The sequence below is a fragment of the Symphalangus syndactylus genome, chromosome 12 (genome assembly GCF_028878055.3).
Source record: "Symphalangus syndactylus isolate Jambi chromosome 12, NHGRI_mSymSyn1-v2.1_pri, whole genome shotgun sequence".
Taxonomy (NCBI): domain Eukaryota; kingdom Metazoa; phylum Chordata; class Mammalia; order Primates; family Hylobatidae; genus Symphalangus; species Symphalangus syndactylus.
This window is the reverse complement of record NC_072441.2, coordinates 29,317,043-29,341,296: the sequence shown is the minus strand read 5'-3', so window position 1 is coordinate 29,341,296 and position 24,254 is coordinate 29,317,043. Positions and strand designations below refer to the sequence as shown.

The window sequence follows — 24,254 nt, the reverse complement described above, 5'->3', positions numbered from 1 at the left end:
TACCTCTTAATACCACCACATTGCAGACTATGTTTTAATACAAGAAATTTGGGGGGACATAGTACCATATATCAATTAAAATGATACTGTAGGTAATATTTGACTTGGAAAGATATTTACTAAAGGGAAAATGTAAGCTACAAAATAGTACTTACTATCTGATTGAATCCAAGTAGATGTTTATGAGATGTCATCCAGTGTACCTGAACTTGTTTTGGACTCATATCCATCTAAATATTTAGTTGCATTTCAAAAGAGTAAAAATCATATAGTGCAAATATCAGTTTCTTTACCTCCTCCGGTAGGAGCCATTGAGAATTTTTCCTACACTAATATACTTTTGGTATTTAGTGTATTGCAATCTAAATTACTTCTGTTCTAAATAATAAAATAGAAACATTACTTTTGCTAACTGGTAAAGTCATCCATGCCATAACAAAAGTCCCAAGATGCCACCTAGTTTAATAATGCTACTAGAGTAATTATACACATAATGTACCACATTGAGAAATACTACAACTATCAGCTTGCAGATGACTGTAACAAATTTTAAAAGCATGAGCTGTGATTCTATCTAACAATGTTTATTATGGGATATTCAAAACAGATGTACTTATAATTTACAATGAGTGATGTGGAATTTTAAAAATGACATTTGTCAAATGTGAAACTACTACTAAATACTACCTTGTCCAACTAAAAAGAATCACTTAAAGAGTATTGACTTAGTGTGACTTCCATTTCAATGTTTGAATAGGATTCTTGATTTGAATTGCAAAAAAAAAAAAAAAAAGGTATCCTACCCTCTCACAGCTCATGAATGTCTTCACACCTAGGAGATAACTACTTGTTACCCACGTCTTTGCTACTCCAACAATATAGTTTTCTTTTCCTAATCTTCACAAAAGCTGACCATACTCAATTTCAAGGAAGTATTGTGCTCACATACTTAAACACTGAATATTACTAGCATGGAAATACTTCAATTCTTTCCTAATTTTAGGTTTTAAAAATAAGATCTCTGGCTAGAGATAGCAAAGTCAGATACTTCTATCACATATCATATTTTTAGTACTTTCATGTCTATCTCTTTTCGTGATTAACAGTTTTATATGCAGGATATATAAATCTCATCTATTTTGATAGCTTTGAACCTCTTTGTTGTGAAGTTTTACTTCAGCTTTGGGCATTCATCTTTGGAACTAAAAAGGATGGTGATAAATTTTGTAAAAACTCTCTGTACAGAGTCAGAGGATGATGAGCACAGGAAAAAGACAGCAAATAAAAATGAATACTCACAAGCAGCCACCTCCCAAGCTAAGGGATGCCAATTATAGTCAGCTGGGAAATGCTGTAAATTGCTAACAGTGCAGACCTTGGCTATACTACAAAAGCTTTCCTTGACATCTGATAAAGGTAAAGCTGACCTCACCACTTCACACCTGGGACAGGTAGACAAAAACCCACAGAGATTAGTATCAATCTCAAGATCAGATGGATTGACTTCTGGCTACAAAGGGATTTAAATTAGAGTAGCCGGTTTAAAAAAAAAAAAAAAATCCCTCTCCTTTCTCCCATAATGAAGCAGGTTTGTTGCTTCTGGTTTCAGGCAGGTAAGTTACTTATATCCATATGATTACTTTCTGGTTGTATTTATGATCACTAGAATAAAATTACAAATACTCTGCTATTATTTCCAGTCCTCAGCCCGAAGTAAATCTGCTCAGTTAAACAAAGACTTAAGCCTAAGTTCCAAAAGTTTTTCTCATTACCTTTTTTCTTCCCCAACTGGCATGTAAAAAGACAAAAAGTGAGTACTAAATTCTTTTCAAAAATTTGTAAGTCCCCTGCCACATAAGATAAAGTCCTGAGGTTTAGATTTCAGCTCTCAGAATCACCATCCCTAAAGGGTATTCACCAAGAAGAAAATGCGAAGAGTTCTTGCTCTAGAAATGTTTAGTTCTCTTTTTTCACTCCTGAAGAAATATATTACGGCCCATATTTCATTTCTGGTTGTAATCCCCTCCGAAGTCCATTCTGAAAAGTGTTCTGCCTTCTCTTTCACATTGATTTTATTAGCTGGCCTAAAAGACAATTTTTGCCAAATCAAATGTTTTACTGTGTTCTTTTTTTGAATAATATGATTCCTACTCAAATGTATTCATACAATGCAGCTCAAAACACAATACTTTTTAAACTTATTAGTTGTTAGATTTTAAAGAGACTAAAGTCAACTTACTGCTGAAAACACACAAAAAGGACAAACTGGTTGAAATTTTCACAAGAATGGAAAATGTTTAATAAACTCAGAATGGTGGGCTTATTAAACTATAGTGTTATTTACAGCCATAATTCATCAACCACAAACACAATAATGTGTTTGCATGGCATGCTACAACAGAAGCTTTATTCAGTTCATTCAGAAAACATTGGCAAAATAAATTTCAGTTGCAAATTCACAGATACAAGCTTCAAAGTATAAAGTTGTATATAACAAAAAAATACAGGTAATATTTATAACAATAACTTACAGATACAAACTAATGAAACTACAATTTCACAAAAGATTGTAAACATTTTGCACACTTGTCAGTCCTTTGTTTTAGGCAAAGTGCTCTTTTGATGACAAATAAATTAACAGATACACACTAGAGTGAACTATTTCCAGACAATACAAAAAATGTTTTGATTTCTTTTCTTCTTGTAAACATAAGTTTTACAAAAAATGAAGAATCAATAAAAGTGTCTTGCAGGCCAACTATAGATACATACCTGGGCAGCAAAGTGATGTTGGAAATGCTTTAGGTGTTAAATAAAAAATTAACAGTAATATCTTTTCAATGGTATTTTATACATAATAAATGACAAATTTATATCCTTATTCAAGTCTATCCCTGAAAAAAGAATTAGGTATGACTTATTGGCAGTTGTGTCATTGAATGGGGTAACAAGGGCTGGAGTCCAAGAGTTGTTGGTGAATGAGCTACAAAATAGAAAGAAATTTGTGGATCAGTTTTGTAGGGTGCATAAAACTGATTTATAAACAAATAAAAACAATCCAAGGCAATGTTTTCATCACTCATTATAGCTGAGGGCACCAAGCTACACTCATTCCACTGACCTCAGCAGAAGCATTAACCTATTCAGCATAGTGAGAGTCCAGGAACAGTTTTACCCCCAAATCTTTATTTGGGGCCACAAGATTTTGCCACTTTAATGTCCTCCATCCATACCCCATTCACTGCACTTTACCCTGAAGCTAGAAAGACATGGGTTCCTCTTCAGAGATGCTGCTAGCTTTCTCATGAAGGTGTTTGTATAGGATGATCTTCCCCAAGTTTCTTTTATTAATGTTTAATTACCTCCTCCCTAAGCATACATCAAAACACACTGGGCTCAGGCAACACTACTGTCTTTCATGTGAACACACACAATTTTAATGCTAGTGTAAGTAAATGGCAACAATGGTACAGGCTCTGCTTTTTATTTAACCAAAACTTAAAGTGAAGTTTCTGCTTTCAGCAAGGGCTATGTTGCTTCAAACCAAACCTTTCTCTGAGACCAACTAGGAAATCTGGACAAATTTTTTAAAATCTGTTTGAAGGCATCTGAAAGACACTTAAGTAGTGAGGACTTACAAAGTCCCAGAGTGGAGGGAAAGAAAATGAGGATGCTTTTCCTCCCACAAGGATAGTGACAATTTAAAACAAAACAAATGTCTGATAGGCCGAGAAGTTTAGCAGAGCATTCAGAAGTTAGACTTTGGCAGAGTGGTGAGAAACAAAAATTAAAGAGCAGGGCCACTGAAGAGGAGAAGCCCTAGTTAACAACAACAACAGAAAACAAAACAAAGCAAAACAAAACAGGGATTCATTTGTGAATCCAAAGGGCTAACTCCAAGAGTAGTAAAACAAAAACATACCAGCCCTCCTAAGGATTTGTGCCTGATTGGATTAAGTTGATTTCACCCTATCCTGACTACCTGGGGGGTAAAACTAATCTTCTCTAGTGGAAGATATCATCCAAAGCCTCAAATTATTTTTAGTTACACATACCCAACATCTGAAATGCAATAGCAAATAAGAAGACAAATAACAAGACATGACTTGAAAGAAAATAAAGAGGAAAATAAAGAAAACAGAATAGACCCACCAAAGATCCAGATATTGGAGTTATCACACATGAACTTTAGCATAACAATTTAAATAAGGATAAAGTGACAAAATGGATGATTTCAGCATATAAATGGAAATCTTAAAACTGAAAAACACAATAATGAAATTAAGAAGTCGGTGGATGATTTTTTTTTTACAGGATATTAGATATAGAGAGCATTAGTGAACTAGAAAAATCGTTCAGAAGAAAACATGAAAATTTTTTCATAGGAGCAAAAACAATATTTGAGGAGGCAAAAGCTGAGAATTTTCCATAATGAAAGACATCAAACTACATATTCAAGAAGCACACCTAGGCACAGTATGATAAAACTTTTTCAAGATAAACACAAAGAAAAAAATTGAGGAAGAAAGACATTTATTTTCAAAGGAGCAAGAAGGTCAATAGCTGACTTTACCAATAAATGGGGCCAGGTTAATTAGCTATCCATATGCAAAACAAACAATGAAAATCAGAAGACAAGGTAATCATATCTTCAAAGTGCTGAAAGAAAATAATTACCAACCCAGATTTCTACTTATAGAGAAAATATCACTTACAACTGAATCAAAAGAAATACTCAGAGATAAACTTAACAGAAGATGTGCAAGATTACTAAACAGAAAACTCTAAATCATAAGCGATGATTTAAAGATGATCTAAATAAATGGAAAGACATACTAAAGTTCATGGTATGGAAGAAAATACTGTTAAGATGGCAGTTTCCTAAAATTGATCAATATATTTGCTGTAATAGATTGTATCAAAATCTTAATTGTTTTCCCTTTTGGGGTAGAAATTGACAAGTCGGTAAATTTTATGAAAACAAAGGGCCAAGAATGGGCAATACAAACTTGAATAACAACAAAATAGAAAGAAATGCATTATCAGATATTAAAAATTATAGACCTACCATGATTAGAATAAGTAGCAACACAAAAATAAATAGACCAATAAAACAGAATAGAAGGTACAGAAATTGACACAACATATGGACATTTGATTTATGGCGAATATGTCTCTACAGAGAAGCTGGACATTTTCTATGTTCATCAACATAACAAAAAAGCTTCACTTTCTACCTCACACCACACACAAAATTCGGTTCCAAATGAATTGTAAATCTACACATCAAAGGTAAAACAAAGTTTCTAGATGACATCATAGAAGATGTATCTTCATTATCTTTGAGTATAAACAATTTCTTGCACGTCACCAAAAAAAGCATGGCTCATGAAGGAAAAATGATGAAATAAACTACATTAAAATTAGGAACTTGTGCTCAATGAGACATTCCATTAAGAGACTAGAAAAAGCCAAGATACTGAGTAGGAGAAAATATTCTAAGCACATACAATTATCAAAAAGCTTTATATGCAGATTACACCAAGAACTTAAACAAACCCATTTAAATAAATAATAAAGACAAGCCAGTAGGCCAAAAGACAAAAAGACTTGTACAGCTCTTCACAAAAGAGAATATACAAATGCCTGATGAAAAAATGCTCAGTCATCCGAGAGAGGCAAATTAAAATAAGATTGCACTACACAATCATCAAATTTGCTAACATCAGGAAGTTACACCATACCAAGTGTTGGTGAGGATGTGAAGCACCTTGAACCTTGCCGCTGGTCAAGGTGTAAACTAGTTCAACCACTGTGAAAAACTGTTTGTCAGAATGACTGAAGTTGAGCATATGTGAGCCCATGACTATGTCCCACTCCCAGGTACATATCTAGTAGAAACGTGAATTAATGTGCACAAAAAGCATGTACAATAAAGTCCATAGCAGCATATTCATAAAAGCACAAACTGGAAAAAACACAAATATCTATTAACCAGGAAATGGATAAATTGTGGTATATTCCTACAGTGGATTTCTATATAACAATGAAAACAACTGATTCTCACAATAATATAGGTGAATCTCACAATGTAATTGAAAGAAGTGAGACACATAAACATTCTGTATGGTTCAAAAAGGGCAAAACTAAAGGGTGGTTTTAGAAATCAGGGCTATGTTACTTTGGGAGAAAAGGATAATAATTGGAAGGAGACATAAGAGAGGCTTCTGAAATGCTAATTATGTCTGCTACTTTGGATCAGTATCTATATGGATACATTCGTTTTATTAATTCATCAAGCTGAATAGTTATTACGTATGCACTCTTCTAAATGTATGATTTGCTTCTATAAAAAACAATTCTTTAACCAAACTTATTAAACTCCCATCTAAAGATCTGAGTGAACACTTGCTCTGATCACAGGAAATAAAGTATTTAAACATTTACCGGTAAAAACAAACAAAAAAATTTCTAAGTAAAGATCAAGCATTGAGTCATTATTAATATTTGCATCTTAGCTGCAAAGTGAGTATTAAACTTCCTCCTTAAAATGTAATCACAGAAATAAAAATGTCTGGATAATTTTGCTCTCTACTGCACCCCCCCCCAATATTTTTCAGCTACTACTGAGGTAATATTTCCAAATGTGAATTGTATCAATAATCTAATATTAGAAGTTACCAGTTGCTGCTTGCCTGGGAGACAGCTGTTAAATGTTGGGATACCTACCATCCATATAACTATGCAGCGCAGTTAACATCGTTCCATCTTGGGGCACGTAGGCAGAATAAGCCATTTCTTCTAACATGGGTGGAGACAGCCTGGAGGGTGGGACCGCTGTGACCGGGGTGGAGGACGAGTGATTAGGACTGACGTGTTTCTTGTGGCGTGCTCTACAATTCTGAAACCACACCTGAGCAGGGAGAAAAGCAACAGAAGTAGGTAGGTTACACACCAGCTTCTGAGCACATTATCAACTCAGTTAAAAAATGAATGCAACCTCAATCACGCTACCACACAAGCACAGCATAAACGTAAATCAGCTTTTCTAAAAGTTCTACAGAAAGAAAAGAAACATTTTAGTCCAAATACCAGTGGTCATTTTTCTTGCTCAGTTGATCGCTCTCTGGTGATTTACCTAAAAGCCAATTCTATTTAAGTAGGAAAGGGGACCAATTGCTTAAGGGATTTTGGTTTGTTGAATTTGAGTTGGTCAAACGTTAAGGTTACCCCTTGAATGCAATTATTAAACTCTATTGGATTTGACTGGGTGCTGTGGCTCATGTCTGTAATTCCAGCACTTTGGGAGGCTGAGGCAGGCAGATCACCTGAGGTGAGGGGTTCGATACCAGCCTGGCTAACATGGTAAAACCCCGTCTATACTAAAAATACAGAAACTAGCTGGCCGTGGTGGTTGGTACCTGTAATCCTAGCTACTTGGAAGGCTGAGGCAGGAGAATCACTTGAGCCCAGGAGGCAGAGGTTGCAGTGAGCCGAGATCGCGCCACTGCACTCCAGCCTGGGCGACACAGTGAGACTCTGTCTCAAAAAACAAAACAAAACAACAACAACAACAAAGCCAAAACAAAAATACCCCAAAAACTCTATTAGGTTTATTTAAAAAAAATAAAAATAAAAGCCAATTCTATGCTAAAACAGCATCTTCCCCAGAAAAGGTGGGGAAGGGCCCTCAAGAATTCCAGAGAACTCTCCTTGGTTTTACTACTGGCATTTAGGACAAAAAGAAAAGCAGAAAAAGCTCTTTTAATCAGAACTTTAAATAAAAAAAAAAAAAAAAAGACTACTAAATGTATTCTTAGGCACCTGCTGGACTTATTTCAAATCCTTGTTCAAATGACTAAAATCCCTACTGAGAACTTAAAGCTTTCTACAAACCTCTTGATTCAGTTATTCCAGTCAGATTTTAACCTGCTGAGTTCAATTTCTCTTGGTGAATACATAGGCTATTCCCTAAGAAGCATGTTAAGGTCAGGTCTATAATAAGAAAAAACTCATAATATTTAAGTAGAATTAAATACAAACACATCCACTGGGGAGAGTTCACAAAATGTGAAGTGCTGATCACCCAGCAGTCCACTCTACTGCAGAAATAAAAGAAGCAAATTCAGGGCAAGTGGAGCTTTACATCCAGGTCAGGGCAAGTAAGTCTAGGCTGCCCAGAATGCTTCCAGTAGCTAATATGCCTGTGTTTGAATTCCCTGACAGGTGATAAAACTTGACATAGAGAGTGTTTCTTCATTAAAATACTGTATCACTTTTTTTCCATCACTCCAAACAATTCTGTCATGAGAGGAAAGAGAGGTGAAGGGATAAAAACTTAGCATGAGAACATTTTGGGATCAGGGGATATGAGGCCAGGAGAACATCAGGAGCATAAGTCTGTTCAAGGCTGGTGGTACGGCCTTGATGGCACAAGGCAATCAGGGCTGATTAATGTGGAATAAAAGGAAGCTGCGAAGAATTTGTAAGAAAAAGCTGGCCTTACTTCAGAACTACACCCTGCCCCTGGCATTCAAAAACAGAAGGTTGGCAAAGTATACTCTCGAGTGATTAAAACTAAAAGAATAAAAAATTAATAATCTAGTGGGGTATATAGCCTTGTGCAGGAGGCTGAAAAGTAGCAGCTAAGGAATGTTTCTGGGACAAGACTTAGGCATCCACCAGGAAGACAAGTGGGAAGTCACAGCCTCCTCCACATCCCTGTTCTCTGGGGTGTTAGTGAGACTCAGAGATACCTATAGACCACACCCCAAATCTCCACAGTTCTGCCCACAGGCTCTGGAACAATAGATGTCACTACTAACACTAGTCTCACCCAAACAGGATGACATTACTCAAATATTCTCTAATGTGTAAGGGGGAACCGCTGCCACCGGCCTTTTTCCCTTATGGGACCCAGAAGACACATACACCAGAGGACTACATATAACCTAAAACATGTTGCATTTTGATTCCCAGAGTTTCTTCAAAGTATCTTTTTGTCTCCAATAAATTATATATTGAATGGAACCTATGCAGTTGTAAAACAAAAGAAACACCATCTTTTGATTGAAAAAAAAACACCTCAAATTTCGTAAATAAACATGAAGAAGGTATAACATAAACAGCAGAATAACTATCTTGTTAAGCAGCTTCTTGGAAAGATCATCCACAGGTAATCAAGCAGAGGGAGGTTTGCAAACACAAAGTATCACGTAACTGGTAGAGCAAAATATAGTTTAAGATTCCAGACATCAGAAAATTCCTTCTGGCATGAATGCTACCCAGCTTCAGAATCAAATATAAGTCCTTTTGACTCTCCTAACAAAATTTCCTCCTTCTTGTTTGCAAACCTCCAACAAGAGTTAACATTTTCTGAGTAACTACTTTAAAGTTTTTGAGTTCTAAATCATAAACTAAGCTAAAATCAGGCCATGTAGATATAATGGAAAAGCAGAATACTAATGCATAGAATGAAACCTTTAGAAAGCCCAGACAAAAAGTCAAATGTAATAATTTTGTATATGACAAAGATGAGATTTTATTTTATTGGGAAAGCATGTTTCACTGATTTAGGGAAAACTGATAGTTTATCATTTGAAAGAGAGAAAAAAATAGATAAAACCCTATCTCCTGTGAACCAAGCCAGATAAATTAAAGTTTAGGCGTAAATAATTGAAACAATAAAAGTTTAAGAAAACAAAAGGCAACATTGAAATACTCTCTAGATAGGGAAGCATAAGAAAGGCCAAAACTAGACTGGGCGCAGTGGCTCACACCTGTAGTCCCAGCACTTTGGGAGGCCGAGGTGGTAGATTACGAGGTCAGGAGTTCAAGACCAGCCTGGCCAACATGGTGAAACCCCATCTCTACTAAAAATACAAAAATTAGCCAGTCGTGGTGGCAGGTGCCTGTAGTTCCAGCTGCTTGAGAGGCTGAGGCAGGAGAATCGCTTGAGCCCAGGAGGCAGAGGTTGCAGTGAGCCGAGACTGCACCATTGCACTCCAGCCTGGGCAACAGAGCAAGACTCCATCTCAAAAAACAAAACAAAACAAAACAAAAAGGCCAGGCACGATGGCTCACGCCTGTAATCCCAGCACTTTGGGAGGCTGAGGCGGGTGGATCACGAGGTCAGGAGTTGAGACCAGCCTGGCCAATATGGTGAAACCCCGTCTCTACCAAAAAATACAAAAATTAGCTGAGTGTGGTAGCATGTGCCTGTAGTCCCAGCTACTCAGAAGGCTGAGGCAGGAGAATTGCTTGAGCCCGGAAGGCGGGGGTTGCAGTGAGCTGAGATCGCACCACTGCACTCCAGCCTAGGTGACAGAGTGAGACTCCATCTCAAAAAAAAAAAAAAAAAAAAAAGAAAGAAAGAAAGGCCAAAACTATCAAAAGATTGGGAGATTTGAACATATAGAAATATAAATGTTCTGTATGGAAAAAATAAAAAGGAAATTGATGAACCGTGAAAGGTTAACGTGACAGATAGGATTAATAAATATCAGTAAGTTATAGAGAAAATAACCCAACAGAAAAGTGAGCTAAAAACATATGGTCTTAAAAATGAAAAAATAAACTAATGTGTCCAAGCTCATTGATAATATAATAGAAATAAAATCAATGAGATTTTCTATTAAATTGTAAAGGATGTAAAAGAATAACAGTATTCAGGATTCTTCTGAGTTGGGGAAAAGGAACACTCGTATGTAGTTCCTGGCAGAATAAAGTTGTATGAACTTTCTCGAAGGCAAAGAAATTTCATGTTTGTATAAAGGCCCTACGCATGTTTTATCTTTGGACTCAACAATCTCACTTCCAGAAATTTATCCTAAGGAAACTATTGAACAAGCACGCAAGGGAGATATACAATGTTGCTCATGGCAGCATTTTATAATAGTGAAAAATTGGAAACAAAATAAATTGTGCTATGCTCAATATATGTGGCAGTAAATATGATGTTAATCTTAATATGGAAGGGTATTCCTAGTACACTGATTGGAAGAAATAGCAATAGTTTACTCTGTCTCTGCACAACCTAAAAGTCATAATTCACTTATCTGAAAGAGTATGTGAACAGTGATTGTATCTGGATGCAGTGTGTGGGGAAAAAAATCACTCATCTTTATTCTTTGACTTCAGTATAAGGACACTCTGCTTTATTACAAATGTCTTACTAAGCATATTTGTAACTAGGAAATGTGAAACTCTCCATGTATCAGACCAGTTTCCCCCTAATCTTTGGGTGACCTAGTTTGCATATTAGAAGAAGTCTAGTAATAAAAACTCTGTTTTCTTACCTTTCTAAAATATTGTGCCCAGTGCTAGGAAGGAGGCTGAGGGAAAGTATGATTACTATTTGAGATCACAGTAATTCTTACAAAATACTCTGAAGGGCTACAACATATCGTGAGTCTATGTATAGATACAAATAATAAATACATAAGCATGCTAGTACTCTTTCCTTTGGAATCATATAAAAATATTTAATGTTCAACCTTAACATATTGAAAGCCAACATTCAAAATATATTCTCCAAATGGTAGGGCTTAGGACAAAGTTAACTTGCTCATAGTACTAGTAACCTAAATACCTGGAAATTACATGACAGATGTCTGCCTGTGTTCGTTAGTCCTTCAAATATGAAAAGCTCTAAGAAAACTCTCCTTCTTCTTTGCTTCCAACTTCAAAATTATGTAAGTCATGCATCTGACTTACCTGAAGCTATCATTGTTATGAATATATAGAGTCTTAAATTAGAAGGAACTTTTAGCCCATGGAGTCTGAACTACCTGCCAAAGAAAACTGTTCTCCCAGGCACAGGAAACTCACTACCTTCCTTGGTAGTCCATGCCATTTGTGTAGCCTTTCAATAATGAGAAAGTTCATTATGAGTAAACACCAGTGCCTTTTTCTACATTCTGTTGCAGGGAAGCCTTTCACAAATATTTAAAGACACCTACTCTGGATATTACTCTTTCCCTTACCATCTCCTGGCCTTATCTCCAGATAAATATCCCTGCTGCCTTTAATATTACGGCATGATCTAAATCTTTCACAACCCTGGTAGCCTTTAAGGTAGTATGTGTTTCAGATTGCTTATTAGTCCCTTCTTAAAATTTGGAACTCTGAAATAAGCACAATAATCTGGATATCTGAAAAGTGCTGAAGTGGTAGAACTTGTCTCCTAAGACAGCCTCGCTACCTTGCAGTCAATTAAAACACTCGGAACCCTAGGTCTTTAGAGAAGCTGCAGTATCATCAGGTCTTTTCCATCTGCTTCTTCGTACAGGTGATTTGTTAATTATGAAAAATTTTAGGCTTACAGAAGAATAAGTACCCATGTATCAACCACCCAAATTAAGAAACGAAATATAATATGTGCGATGAAGACATTCACCTTTCCCCTCCCTAAGTTTCCTCTTGCCTTTTATGGTTACTTGCTTTCACTCCTTAAATTTTTTGAACTTCCAGTGTTATTTAAAATTATTTTCTGGCTAGGCATGGTGGCTCACCCCTGTAATCCCGTCACTTTGGAAGGCTGAGGAGGGTGGATCACAAGGTCAAGAGTTTGAGAACAGCCTGACCAACACAGTGAAACCCCATCTCTACTAAAAATACAAAAATTAGCTAGGCATGGTGGCATGCATCTGTAATCCCAGCTACTCGGAAGGCTGAGGCAGGAGAATTGCTTGAACCCAGGAGGCAGAGGTTGCAGTGAGCCGAGATTGCGCCACTGCACTCCAGCCTTGGTGACAGAGACTCTGTCTCAGAAAAAAAAAAAAAAAAAAAAAGAAATAAAATTATTTTCCATTTCCCTGGTCTCTCTGATAATCTTGACACAGCTGGCCATCTCGTTCTTGAATTCACCCCACTTCTTCAGCCTCCATGCTGCTTCTCCAACCGACTCCTTCCTCAACTCTGGCTGTTACTACATCCCATTTAAGCTTCTCCAACCGACTCCTTCCTCAACTCTGGCTGTTACTACATCCCATTTAAATAGATGGTGCTGGGAAAACTGGCTAGCCATATGTAGAAAGCTGCAACTGGATCCCTTCCTTACACCTTATACAAAAATTAATTCAAGATGGATTAAAGACTTATATGTTAGACCTAAAACCATTAAAATCCTACAAGAAAACCTAGGCAATACCATTCAGGACATAGGCGTGGGCAAGGACTTCATGTCTAAAACACCAAAAGCAATGGCAACAAAAGCCAAAATCGACAAATGGGATCTCATTAAACTAAAGAGCTTCTGCACAGCAAAAGAAACTATCATCAGAGTGAACAGACAACCTACAGAATGGGAGAAAATTTTTGCAACCTACTCATCTGACAAAGGGCTAATATCCAGAATCTACAATGAACTCAAACAAATTTACAAGAAAAAAACAAACAACCCCATCAAAAAGTGGGCAGAGGACATGAACAGACACTTCTCAAAAGAAGACATTTATGCAGCCAAAAAACACATGAAGAAATGCTCATCATCACTGGCCATCAGAGAAATGCAAATCAAAACCACAGTGAGATACCATCTCACACCAGTTAGAATGGCCATCATTAAAAAATCAGGAAACAACAGGTGCTGGAGAGGATGTGGAGAAATAGGAACACTTTTACACTGTTGGTGGGACTGTAAACTAGTTCAACCATTGTGGAAGTCAGTGTGGCGATTCCTCAGGGATCTCGAACTAGAAATACCATTTGACCCAGCCATCCCATTACTGGGTATATACCCAAAGGACTATAAATCATGCTGCTATAAAGACACATGCACACGTATGTTTATTGCGGCACTATTCACAATAGCAAAGAGTTGGAACCAACCCAAATGTCCAACAACGATAGACTGGATTAAGAAAATGTGGCACATATACACCATGGAATACTATGCAGCCATAAAAAATGATGAGTTCGTGTCCTTTGTAGGGACATGGATGAAACTGGAAAACATCATTCTCAGTAAACTATTGCAAGGACAAAAAACCAAACACCGCATGTTCTCACTCATAGGTGGGAATTGAACAATGAGAACTCATGGACACAGGAAGGGGAACATCACACTCCGGGGACTGTTGTGGGGTGGGGGGAGGGGGGAGGGACAGCATTAGGAGATACACCTAATGCTAAATGACGAGTTAATGGGTGCAGGAAATCAACATGGCACATGGATACATATGTAACAAATCTGCACATTGTGCACATGTATCCTAAAACCCTAAAGTATAATAAAAAAAAAAAAAAAAAATAGCACCTCTTACCCTGCTCTCTCTCTCTGAAACCCATTCTTCACCTTTTATACCCCATGATCTCTTTCTAAAGGATCTTATCCAATTTCATGGCATTAGATCTCTTTGCTTGAGTTCTGTTCATTCTTTCAAATACCTGTTTACATAGTTAACTGCCACCATCACTGCATAATTAGCACAGCTAAAAGGGTGTAACTTCCAATCCAGCTTTCTTTTGACTTTCACATTCCTGTCAATGGCACCATTCCCAAGATTACTTTGACTTGAAATTTATAAGTCACTGACTTTTTTGAGAGAGGATCTTACTCCATCACCAGGCTGGAGTGCAGTGGTACTATCATGGCTGACTGCAGCTTCAACCTCCTGGACTTAGGTGACCCTCCCACCTCAGCCTCCCTAGTAGCTGGGACTGCAGGTACACACTAGCATGCCTGGCTGTTTTTTTTCCTGTAGAGACGGGGTTTCACCATCTTGCCCAGACTGGTATCAAACTCCTGTACTCAAGTGACATATTTGCCTTGACCTCCCAAAATGCTGGGATTACAGGTGTGAGCAACCGAGCCTGGCAGAGTCATTTACTGTTTGACTCCTCTCTGCTTCCCCACTGCAGTTACCAAATCTTTCTTGTCTTTCTAGCATCCATCAACTGTCATCAGTTTTCAGTCAATAAAATGTTTCTCAGCTGGGCATGGTGGCTCATTGCCAATAATTCCAGCACTTTGGGAGGCCAAGGGAGGAGGATTACTTGAGTCTAGGAATTTGAGACCAGACTGGGCAACATGGTGAGCCTCTGTTTCTACAAAAATTTAAAAATTAGCCAGGCGTGGTGGTGTGCAACTGTGGGCCCAGTTATTTGGGAGGCTGAGGTGGGAGGAACTCCTGAGCCCAGGAGGTCGCTGCAGTGAGCTGTGACTGCGCCACTGCACTCCAGCCTAGGCCACCCATGACGCTGTTTCAAAAAGTTTCCCAAATGAATTCTACCCCAGTTAAGTGTCTCTTCAGAAACAAACAAAAAACAAATAACAATAAGAACAAAACCACACTACTTTGCTGGGCATTCTAGCCTTCCAACTAAGCTGCTTACCTCCATCTAGCCTCTCCCAACTCCAGTTCTTCCCATGTGCTGTGACTAGCCCTTTCTTCCTAAAATCTCATATCATGGCTTTTATCTGCTCATAAGAGAACTCTGCATTCACAGGCCTCTCCAACTTTAATTCCAACAATTTCATTTCCCACTATTTCCAAACATAAATTCTACATTCGAAAAAACTTGCCCTAATTCATCACTTTTCAGCTTTGTTCACACCAGTTCCTCTCCCTGGATCTTTGGCAAAGGCCATCAGCAGCCATCACACACACAATCATAGAAAAAGTAGGAAAAAACACTGACCTTAGAGCAAGATTTATCTTGGAACATTTTTAGCCTGAGGATCTTAGGGTAGCTGTGAGCACTGAATGAAGTAACATGAGCAAAGACTCATTTTCCTGTAGAGACGGGGTTTCACCATCTTGCCCAGACTGGTATCAAACTCCTGTACTCAAGTGACATATTTGCCTTGAGGCAAGCCTAGCCCAAGCAGGATAATCATTACATTTTAAAAATTTGATTTAGAATGTGAAGAGACTTAAAATGAGAAAGTAATGTTTTCACATTTCTTCACACACAAAAAAACCTCAATGCATACTTATAAATACCCAGAATTAGAACTTTTTGTTTCTTTTGATTGACCTTTAAGTTAATCACCTGTGGCCAGGTACAGTGGCTCATCCTGTAATCCCATTACTTTGGGAGGCTGAGGTGGGAGAATCACTTAAGCTCAAGAATTCAAGATCAGTCTGGGCAACATAGGGAAACCCGGTATCTATTTTTAAAAACCTTAAAAAAAAATGAAGTAATCACCTGTATCACACGTCTGCTCAAGCCTGTCCTTTCTGCCAATTTCTGGAGTGTCTGTGCATCTGGGTTGTTGTCCTGAGCAAACTGTGCTTGCATAACCTGTTGTTTAAAACATGTATGTAGTAAATAGCTAAAAACAAGAAGCTCAGTCTTCTTCCTGCATTTTTATCATAAGAGATAAGACATGCACAAGAACATGGGATACTTTTATTTTGTTACTTGAAAATCAGTATGGGGAAATATGTGTAAGTGAAAACGAATGCATATTTTGTAAATTGTACACAAGTTGCTATGCTGAGAACTTTAAATAATCCATTTCGACGTAAAACTCTCTCAACTATGCTGTTAAAAATAAGCTCACCTTTTCTTTCAATCTTATAACCCACAAATCAAATAGCAAGAGTTTCATTTATTGTTTTTTTCCATTTTGTTAAAAATTGCCAGCATTTGAAACCTTAATACAAAAATCATATCACATTTGTCTCCAACCTTTCCTGAGCTAAAGATGTTCAAAGCCCCTAATACCTAATAGTATACAGATTAACAGAAGGATTCCACTTAATTGTAACAACCCCATCATAGTTTTGAGCACTAGCTCTATGCAAAAAAAAAAAAAAAAAGGTGTCTAAAAAGAGACATCACCAGTCCACTGAATAAGAATTTACCAGAGTCTAAACATGTATATATTTTAAAAGCTTACAGGTAATTCTGATGTAAGCCTTTGGATTGAAACCACTATGCCAAGTGCAAAGAGATAGTGAAACATGAAACAAACTCTTTGGATTTAATTTCCTGGCAGAAAGATGCCGACATGCCAATGACTACCTATAATAAAAGATAAAGGGAGAAGAGTAGTGTGGGAGAGAGTACCAGAATATAAGCACAAGCCAAAAACTTTGAATTCTTTCAGAAAAGAGAATCATTATGAGAATTAAATGAGATACTTGAATTTTATTACTAAAAGTCAGTCAACTGAGGGAAGCATTACAAAATGTAAAAAATGTATTATTATGAAGAATGAGAGAGAGGAGTTTGGCACCCAGTGTGATTGTGCTTGTCTACAGGCATAGGATGTGGGTAACCAATCTATTAAAGACCTCAAGCACTGCTGGCCTTTACTCTTTCCAGCAGGCAAAATTAATTGCATTCTCCACTATGCTCCTCATATAATGCTATCTTCTGCCACTGCACTTGTCACAGGGTAGCTAAATCATTTATTTTCAAGTTTATCTCCATAGTGGAAAGTGAGTTCCTTGAGATCAAGGGAGAATGTCTTATTCTTCATATCCCTAGGAGTTAAACTCCCTTTCTGTCAGAGAGTATGTTAAGAGTTTGTGACAGAGTAAAACTTGGCAATGTAAGGAAAATCTGAAGATAGTGTAGAAAAAAAGGCCAATATTGTTCTGGGAAACCTTCTGAGGTTTACAAATTTACCCTTCTAGAATTAAGTATTCTTGGCTTCCTATCTAACTATATTGTATCTACAGACTCACTGTAAACAGAACATGGATTTTTGCTTTTAAAAAAGGGCAGAATTGGCTTAAAAGTTTATTCTTGCTCAGTTCACTTTGCTCTTTCTTTCCTACTCCAAATGTGTTACTTTGATATCTTCCTGTGAAAAGAGAGTTGTGTTTCTATGCAGTTGAACATGTAATAACCCCAAAGAGAAAAAGAACAAGCAAATTATGTCTTTTTTAATTTTTCAAATAGAAAAATGTTGAACAGATTTGGGGATTTTTTTGTAGCGTCATTATTAATAATTTACAAAACAGAAACTTCATGCTTTTCATAAATGCATTTTTAAATTCACAAATTTAACGATGCAACAAAATTATATTTAATTAAGTAATTTCTCATTAAAGAGTAAAGCAAAACAACTCTGATCATTTAGAACTGAAATATCCAAAGGAAAAGTAAAATGAGTTGATTGTTCTTCCTTTCAATAGTATCAATGATTAGTCTCACACACACAAAAAGAAAAAAGAGGTACTTTTAATTTCTACTTAGTTTCACTATTCTCTAGGCTGTTGAAGCCTACTTCACTCCTTTTCCAAGTTCTTCTAACATGGACAAGGAGTGAGCCTCTGTAGACACTCATCATTTTTAGGCCAGGACATCTGCCAGAAAAGTCAGGAGGCTGCATAGCAGTAACTCGATCTGAAAACAGACTAAAGCAGGAGCTAACTTTGGCGTGTTTAATATTAATAATCACTAAGTGAGTGCTTCTAATTAGAATAAGCAAGCCATAATACTAGCAGGAAATTCTTAAATATCATTTCTACAAATGGGACGGTATTTGAAATATGTTTGCCAATACATCCTCTGAGTCAAACTATTTTTTCTCCCCATAAATTTCTATAGAATAATTTTGGAAAATTTTCTTATTTATCCCTTGCATTTTAACTCTCTTTTGTCCAAAGCAGGTACTGACTAGATAGTGTTGACTTACTCACTGGTCACATGTAATATTTTATTATCTTGCCAAATTCAAGCTCTACTTGAAAATATTCAGCATTCCTAAAGGTAGGACAGTTTGACAATAAGGATACCAATTTACTAGAGGGTCTGGCTAAAATAAATGATTCAAGGTTTTTTAAAATATCTATTTCAGATTCCTAAATTATAAAGAACCACTTTAGGACAAAGATTGTATCTCATTTGTTTCAGCCACCCCTTCCATAAGATAAATGCTAATAAATATTGAATGAGAATATACTTTGAAAGCATACTACCTATGCTTTCATTGGTAATCTGAAAATGGTAATATGCTTTCATTTTTTAAAACCTATAATTCTGATATACAATTTCTAAAACTTATGATTTAGATCACATTTACATACCATAATGCATAGCTTAAATATTTTATGCATGTTTAACCATAAGGCTATCTACAAGATTCAAAATCTCACTCTTTTGTTTTAGCTGCTGCTGCTATTAAGTGGAGTTTTGATAAGACAGACTTCCATTCATGGTCTCCTGGAAGATCAAGCAAAATGAAGAGACCAGAGGTTTGAGGAGAAGGTTCCAAATCTCTTCTCAGCCATTCCCTTGGTGGTTTGCTTTGAGGAGTTCCTGCACTCTTGAATGAGGTTTGTTGTAAAAGTTAAAGGAGATAATGTAGATAAATGCCTGGTATAGGATTTGGCATAAAAAGACCTCTACAAATATTATTCCCATTTTATTTAATTAGTATTTATAATCATTTTCCCATAGAAAAGTGTCTACCTACAGTGGTTTCAAGTTTTCACAATTATAATTTTAATAATAAATTATTATATCAAGTAAAAGTGATCAACCTTGTAATTATTAAAATTACAGCTAGTCCTTCATGGGAACAGACCATTGTAAAAACAGATTTATATTAGAGATTCTATTTTAACTAGACAACTTCAGTGACTGAGTATTTTTCCAGGTCTCTCAGAAGTACTCATATCTTCTGACAGGGCATTGTGTGATCTTCATAATAATCCAATGAAGAACCCAGAAAACAAGGCTCAGAGATATTTCTTTCAATTGGCTTATCTTTCATTTTTTACTTATTGACTATGTACTTTATGCCTAAATTAAGGAATCTAATTTATGCCTTAATTAAGAAATCTAAAACAATCATCCATTTGGAAAATTCTTCTGAATGGATCTAGATTTTAATGCTAGAGTGCTTCCCACTGCCACATTCCCTTGGAATATGTGTGTCACATCAAGGTTTCTTTCCTAAATCATTCTCAAAATAAAAATTATCTCCTGAAACACTTGTATCCATCTTAAATACTGGCAGGCCTTAGAATACTAAATGTGATTTTTGAAAAAGTTACTTTTTTCATTTGTTAACACTGCATAAATGTCCTTTAAAGTCTGAGCTAAGATGGATACTACGTATAAGGCACCCAGCAGTGTGGTAGGTGTTCAACAAATGTTACTTTTCCTTAGCATGAAACAAATACCTCAGCCACATTAACCTTTTAGAAAATATGATTTCATTATCTGCAAAAATGCCAGAAGGAATCATTATATAGGTGTATAAAGCAAAGAGTAATTTAATTATTTTGATAATTTGTATAAATCAAATTTATAACAATCATGTTTAGGGCAACTAAGCTAAAAAAAAATCCCTCCCTTTTCAGGGGACATAATAAACCTTTAACATCAAATTATAGAAGTACTCCCTTTACCACCTTCAAAAACATACACGAATCTGCTCAATTGTAGTCAACCAGTAGTTTCCTGTTTACTTTAAGGCACTTTCAATTATTTCCTACTCAAAAACCATACAATTGTGTTCATTAAATGACTCATTGCAGTTTGTTAAAAAGACTAACACATTAGTGTCCCATAGACTCACATGGGACATGTATGTCTCTTTTCAGAGTCTCAAAATATTTCGTCTTCCATTGCAATTATGTGTAGTAATATAAATGCCTGGTTCAGAATGACGTAATCAGGAAGTCAGGACAAAATATTTTGTTTCCACTTTGATGCTGATACCAATAGACCCCAGGGAAACAAAACTTGAATGACTATTTCATATTATGATGCTAGAAATGCAAACACTTCAGGGCAATAAGTATGTTTTCATATATTCACCAAATTAGTTTTCATAAAACACATAGGCTAATTTTTTAGAAAACATAAAAATGATTTTGGGCAGCATGGAGATTGCTTTTTGTTTTTTTGGTTGGGAGGGGCTTCAAAAATCAAAAATTCGTTGTTATGCTTACCTGAAGCTGATCTGCTGTAAAGCTGGTCCGAGCTCTTTTTGCTGGTTTTGGATGGTTAACATCTTGCTCTGTGAGGAGGGCACCTTCCACACTAATCCCATTACCTGCATTTAAAAAACATACTATATATGTTGGTAATTCAAATGGGTAAACCCATCTTGCAATAACAGGTTTCTTATATCTCTTGGCTTTTTGTGTAACTGTATATGTTTTCTAGATGGCAAAATGCCTTAAGTTTTAAAACATACTACAGACATACTGTACAAAAAATATTCCATTTGCAGACTTGTATATTTAGTGAAAAGTTCAAAAAGTTAGAAGTACATATCTAAGGCCCAGCAAATACAGGAAAACAACTGTTTACAAAAAGAAAAGCAAAACCCTGACTCAAAGCTGCTGCCTGAGAATATGGCACAAAATAAATACACCATGGCCTTCCTTGTAAATAAACAAATAGAGACCATCACAAACAGTAGACTACTTAATGAGTTTTACCACACTTATACATTGTACAAAATAATGCATTAAGATGACCTTAGGAAAAGTTATTTTTATTCCTGTATTCACTGTCTCTGAAGACTCAAAAGTATTTAAGTACATATTTACCATTTTCTACTTCTCTTTTTAAATTATCCAGCATGCAGTCATAATGCACTCTGCAGAGGACTTTCTCTTCCACCAAAGCAAACTCCTCTCCTGTGGAAAGTTGCCTTTTGCAGGAAAAGCAGGCAAAGCATGCCAAGTGATAAACATTCCCCTTGGCTCTCCGGACCCAGTCAGTAGAATGGATGTGTCTCCCACATCGAGAGCAGCGAGTTCCATACCTTCTACATTAAACAGAGGTGTGGAAGGTAAATATTTTAATGCCTGGTGAGATATTCATCAGTCGAATATTAAACCAGCACATTATGTTACCCCATTGAAATAACCTAAGTATTTAAATATTGTGAGAATGAAACGAATCAATTATTTTTCTGAAAGTCAATATAATAAGCAATCAAGATGAGATAGGGTCACAACTCAAACCTGTTTATAAAAATAAGACCTTTTCTCTGTTCCTCTAAAAGAAGATTGAAGTTTTCTTTTAAAATGAGTTTTAAAATCCCTTTTGTTGTATCAAATATCAGTGCATTTATAAATTTACCTAAAGAATCAAGATAAACACACATACTCTCCAGACTGAAAATCTAAAAGTGCAGAAGTATGCTGAAGATATTTATACTGAAAAACTGAAGATATAAATAATGACTTCTTAAAACCAAGTTTAGATGATTAGAAAATGATTTGAATATCATTTTTAGGATGTTAAAATACGTAAATATTTAATGTTGAAATTATCAAAGAATGTATATAACAGAAATTCTTCACCCTGGTGGGTGAGAAAGGAAAAGTCACAAATGTTTCCTTTGGTGAAAAAGCTATTGTATTGCTATCCATAGGAGGAAAGAAATATTTTCTAAATTTTCAGAGTCCTAACTGGACATTAAATACAGGTCAATCTTAAAATACCAAAGCTATATGTAAATAGTTCTTTTCGTCTTACAGCCTGAGTGACTGGAACTCTTTGTCATGTCTCCTATCACAATCACAGTCGTGGCCCTGCATGCCCGAATCACACTAGATTACTCAGTATCTATTTATTGATAGATACATCTTTAAAGCTATTACCACTTTGCTTTTTAGTTACTCTGAAAAATAGAATCCTAAAGATAAATTTCAGAATATAATATAACATGAAGCAAGGAGTTAAAAAATCCTAAAGAACTAGACTTTCACTTGAATCTTTCAAAGCAAACCTTTCAAAGGGCTTTAAGTTACTACAAAAAATTAACATTAGCCTATCCCAAGTGAACAAGGAAGCAAATGATTAACAATATTGAAGTAATAAAAAGTAAACCTGCGGAGAAATATGCCTTTTTGGTACTTATAAAGTTCTGTGATTTTATAAAAGACTCTAGGTCTCATAAATTACCTTAAATTACCTAGCAATTTTTATTTAAATTAATCACTAAACTCTTCGAAATCATTTTTTGAAATGGAGTATAAACATAATTAGTATTACAGCCTTTATTATGTAGTATTAATTTCCCCATTTTACAATGAACATTTTTCTTCATTTAGAAAAGTAAATAAAGTATGTTGTAATTTTTAAAAGTCATTCTTGAGAATTATTTTAATTTCTACACAACCGTTCATACAGAATTACACCTTGGAAGAAACCTTAAATTTAAACTATACAGAGATCACAGAAAATGTGATATCTCATCTAATTTCAGAAACTGAAGATCGGACAAAAGAAGTTTGAGGCAGAATTAGATTGGATGTATTTATAACAGAATGGTCAATTCTTCTGAATACTATGGTTTATCATGGTGTGCAAACCCTTAGAATTTTATAGGTTTATAAGTAGGGATCATTCTATGGTAAACTGGTAAAAGCATAACAAAATCTTGATTTTTCTCCCCCATAATGATTTTATTTCATCTAACCATTCTCACCAAACAGGGGCGTTGTCATAAGTCATCTTGTTTTTCATACTTTATACCTATGTACAGCAAAAAAAGGTTCCCTGTTTGTAATGCCTCAAACTTTCACTCCCCAAAGTGAAAGTATTATTTAAAATTAACTTTTGTCCACTGAATTCCCAAAAAGGATAAACATGCTTATTTATACACATTATATCTCAAACAGGAAAGCACCCTCATTTTGAAATCTCTGAAATAAGAAAAACTCGGCTTCATTAAATAAAACTGAACAAGAAAAAGCCTATTACAAAAGTCTCTTTGCATAATAATTTCAAGTATCTACTAAGAAAAAGCTTCATAGCATACCTGAAATAATCAAGTTTGCAGAAAATGTCTTTGTCTTTAATATAACAGCTGGTGTGCCTTCCTAGGGAGGTTCTGCAAACACTGCAGGAGAGGCACCGGACATGCCAGCATAGGTCATTCACCTGTGAAGGGAAGAGAAGCCACTGTAATACCATATTTAAGAAAAGTATTCATTGGTTTTGTGTATTGGGCAATTTAAAAAACTGGCCCCTTAATATATTAACACATGCTCTGAATGTTTTCATCCAAAAGGTGTCATTTTTGTAAACATGTATCTGGATATATTATGTTTTAGACCTCAACCAAAAATTTATACTAACATATGCCACATTTTGTGTTTATAATATTTTCTATTCCTTTGAAGAATTCAGGTTGCTTTTTCTTTCTTTCTTAAATGGAACCCTTATGAACACAGGGAATAGTTTGGTTACTTTAAAGTCCTACATACAGGTTTTTTTGTTATATTTTACCAAGTTCTTCCCAGCATGAAACCTTGTGGTTAAAGAAGACAAAACACATACTCTCTCAACCTATTTTTTGGCTAAACAATTATAAACTG

General features: G+C 35.8%; 1 protein-coding gene across 1 annotated transcript in view; it reads right to left on the bottom strand.

Moving 5' to 3' along the window:
• Nucleotides 1-2,269: 2,269 nt before the first annotated feature.
• LHX8 (LIM homeobox 8) overlaps nt 2,270-24,254 on the bottom strand; it is a 34,086-nt gene continuing 12,101 nt past the window's right edge. Inside the window, exons 5-10 of the mRNA XM_063628008.1 lie at nt 23,696-23,817; nt 21,471-21,691; nt 20,865-20,968; nt 16,153-16,248; nt 6,730-6,913; nt 2,270-2,983 (exon numbers count right to left, since the gene is read on the bottom strand). Coding sequence (XP_063484078.1) covers nt 2,907-2,983; nt 6,730-6,913; nt 16,153-16,248; nt 20,865-20,968; nt 21,471-21,691; nt 23,696-23,817 — 804 coding nt within the window. The 3' untranslated portion in view covers nt 2,270-2,906. The remainder of the gene's footprint in view (nt 2,984-6,729; nt 6,914-16,152; nt 16,249-20,864; nt 20,969-21,470; nt 21,692-23,695; nt 23,818-24,254) is intronic.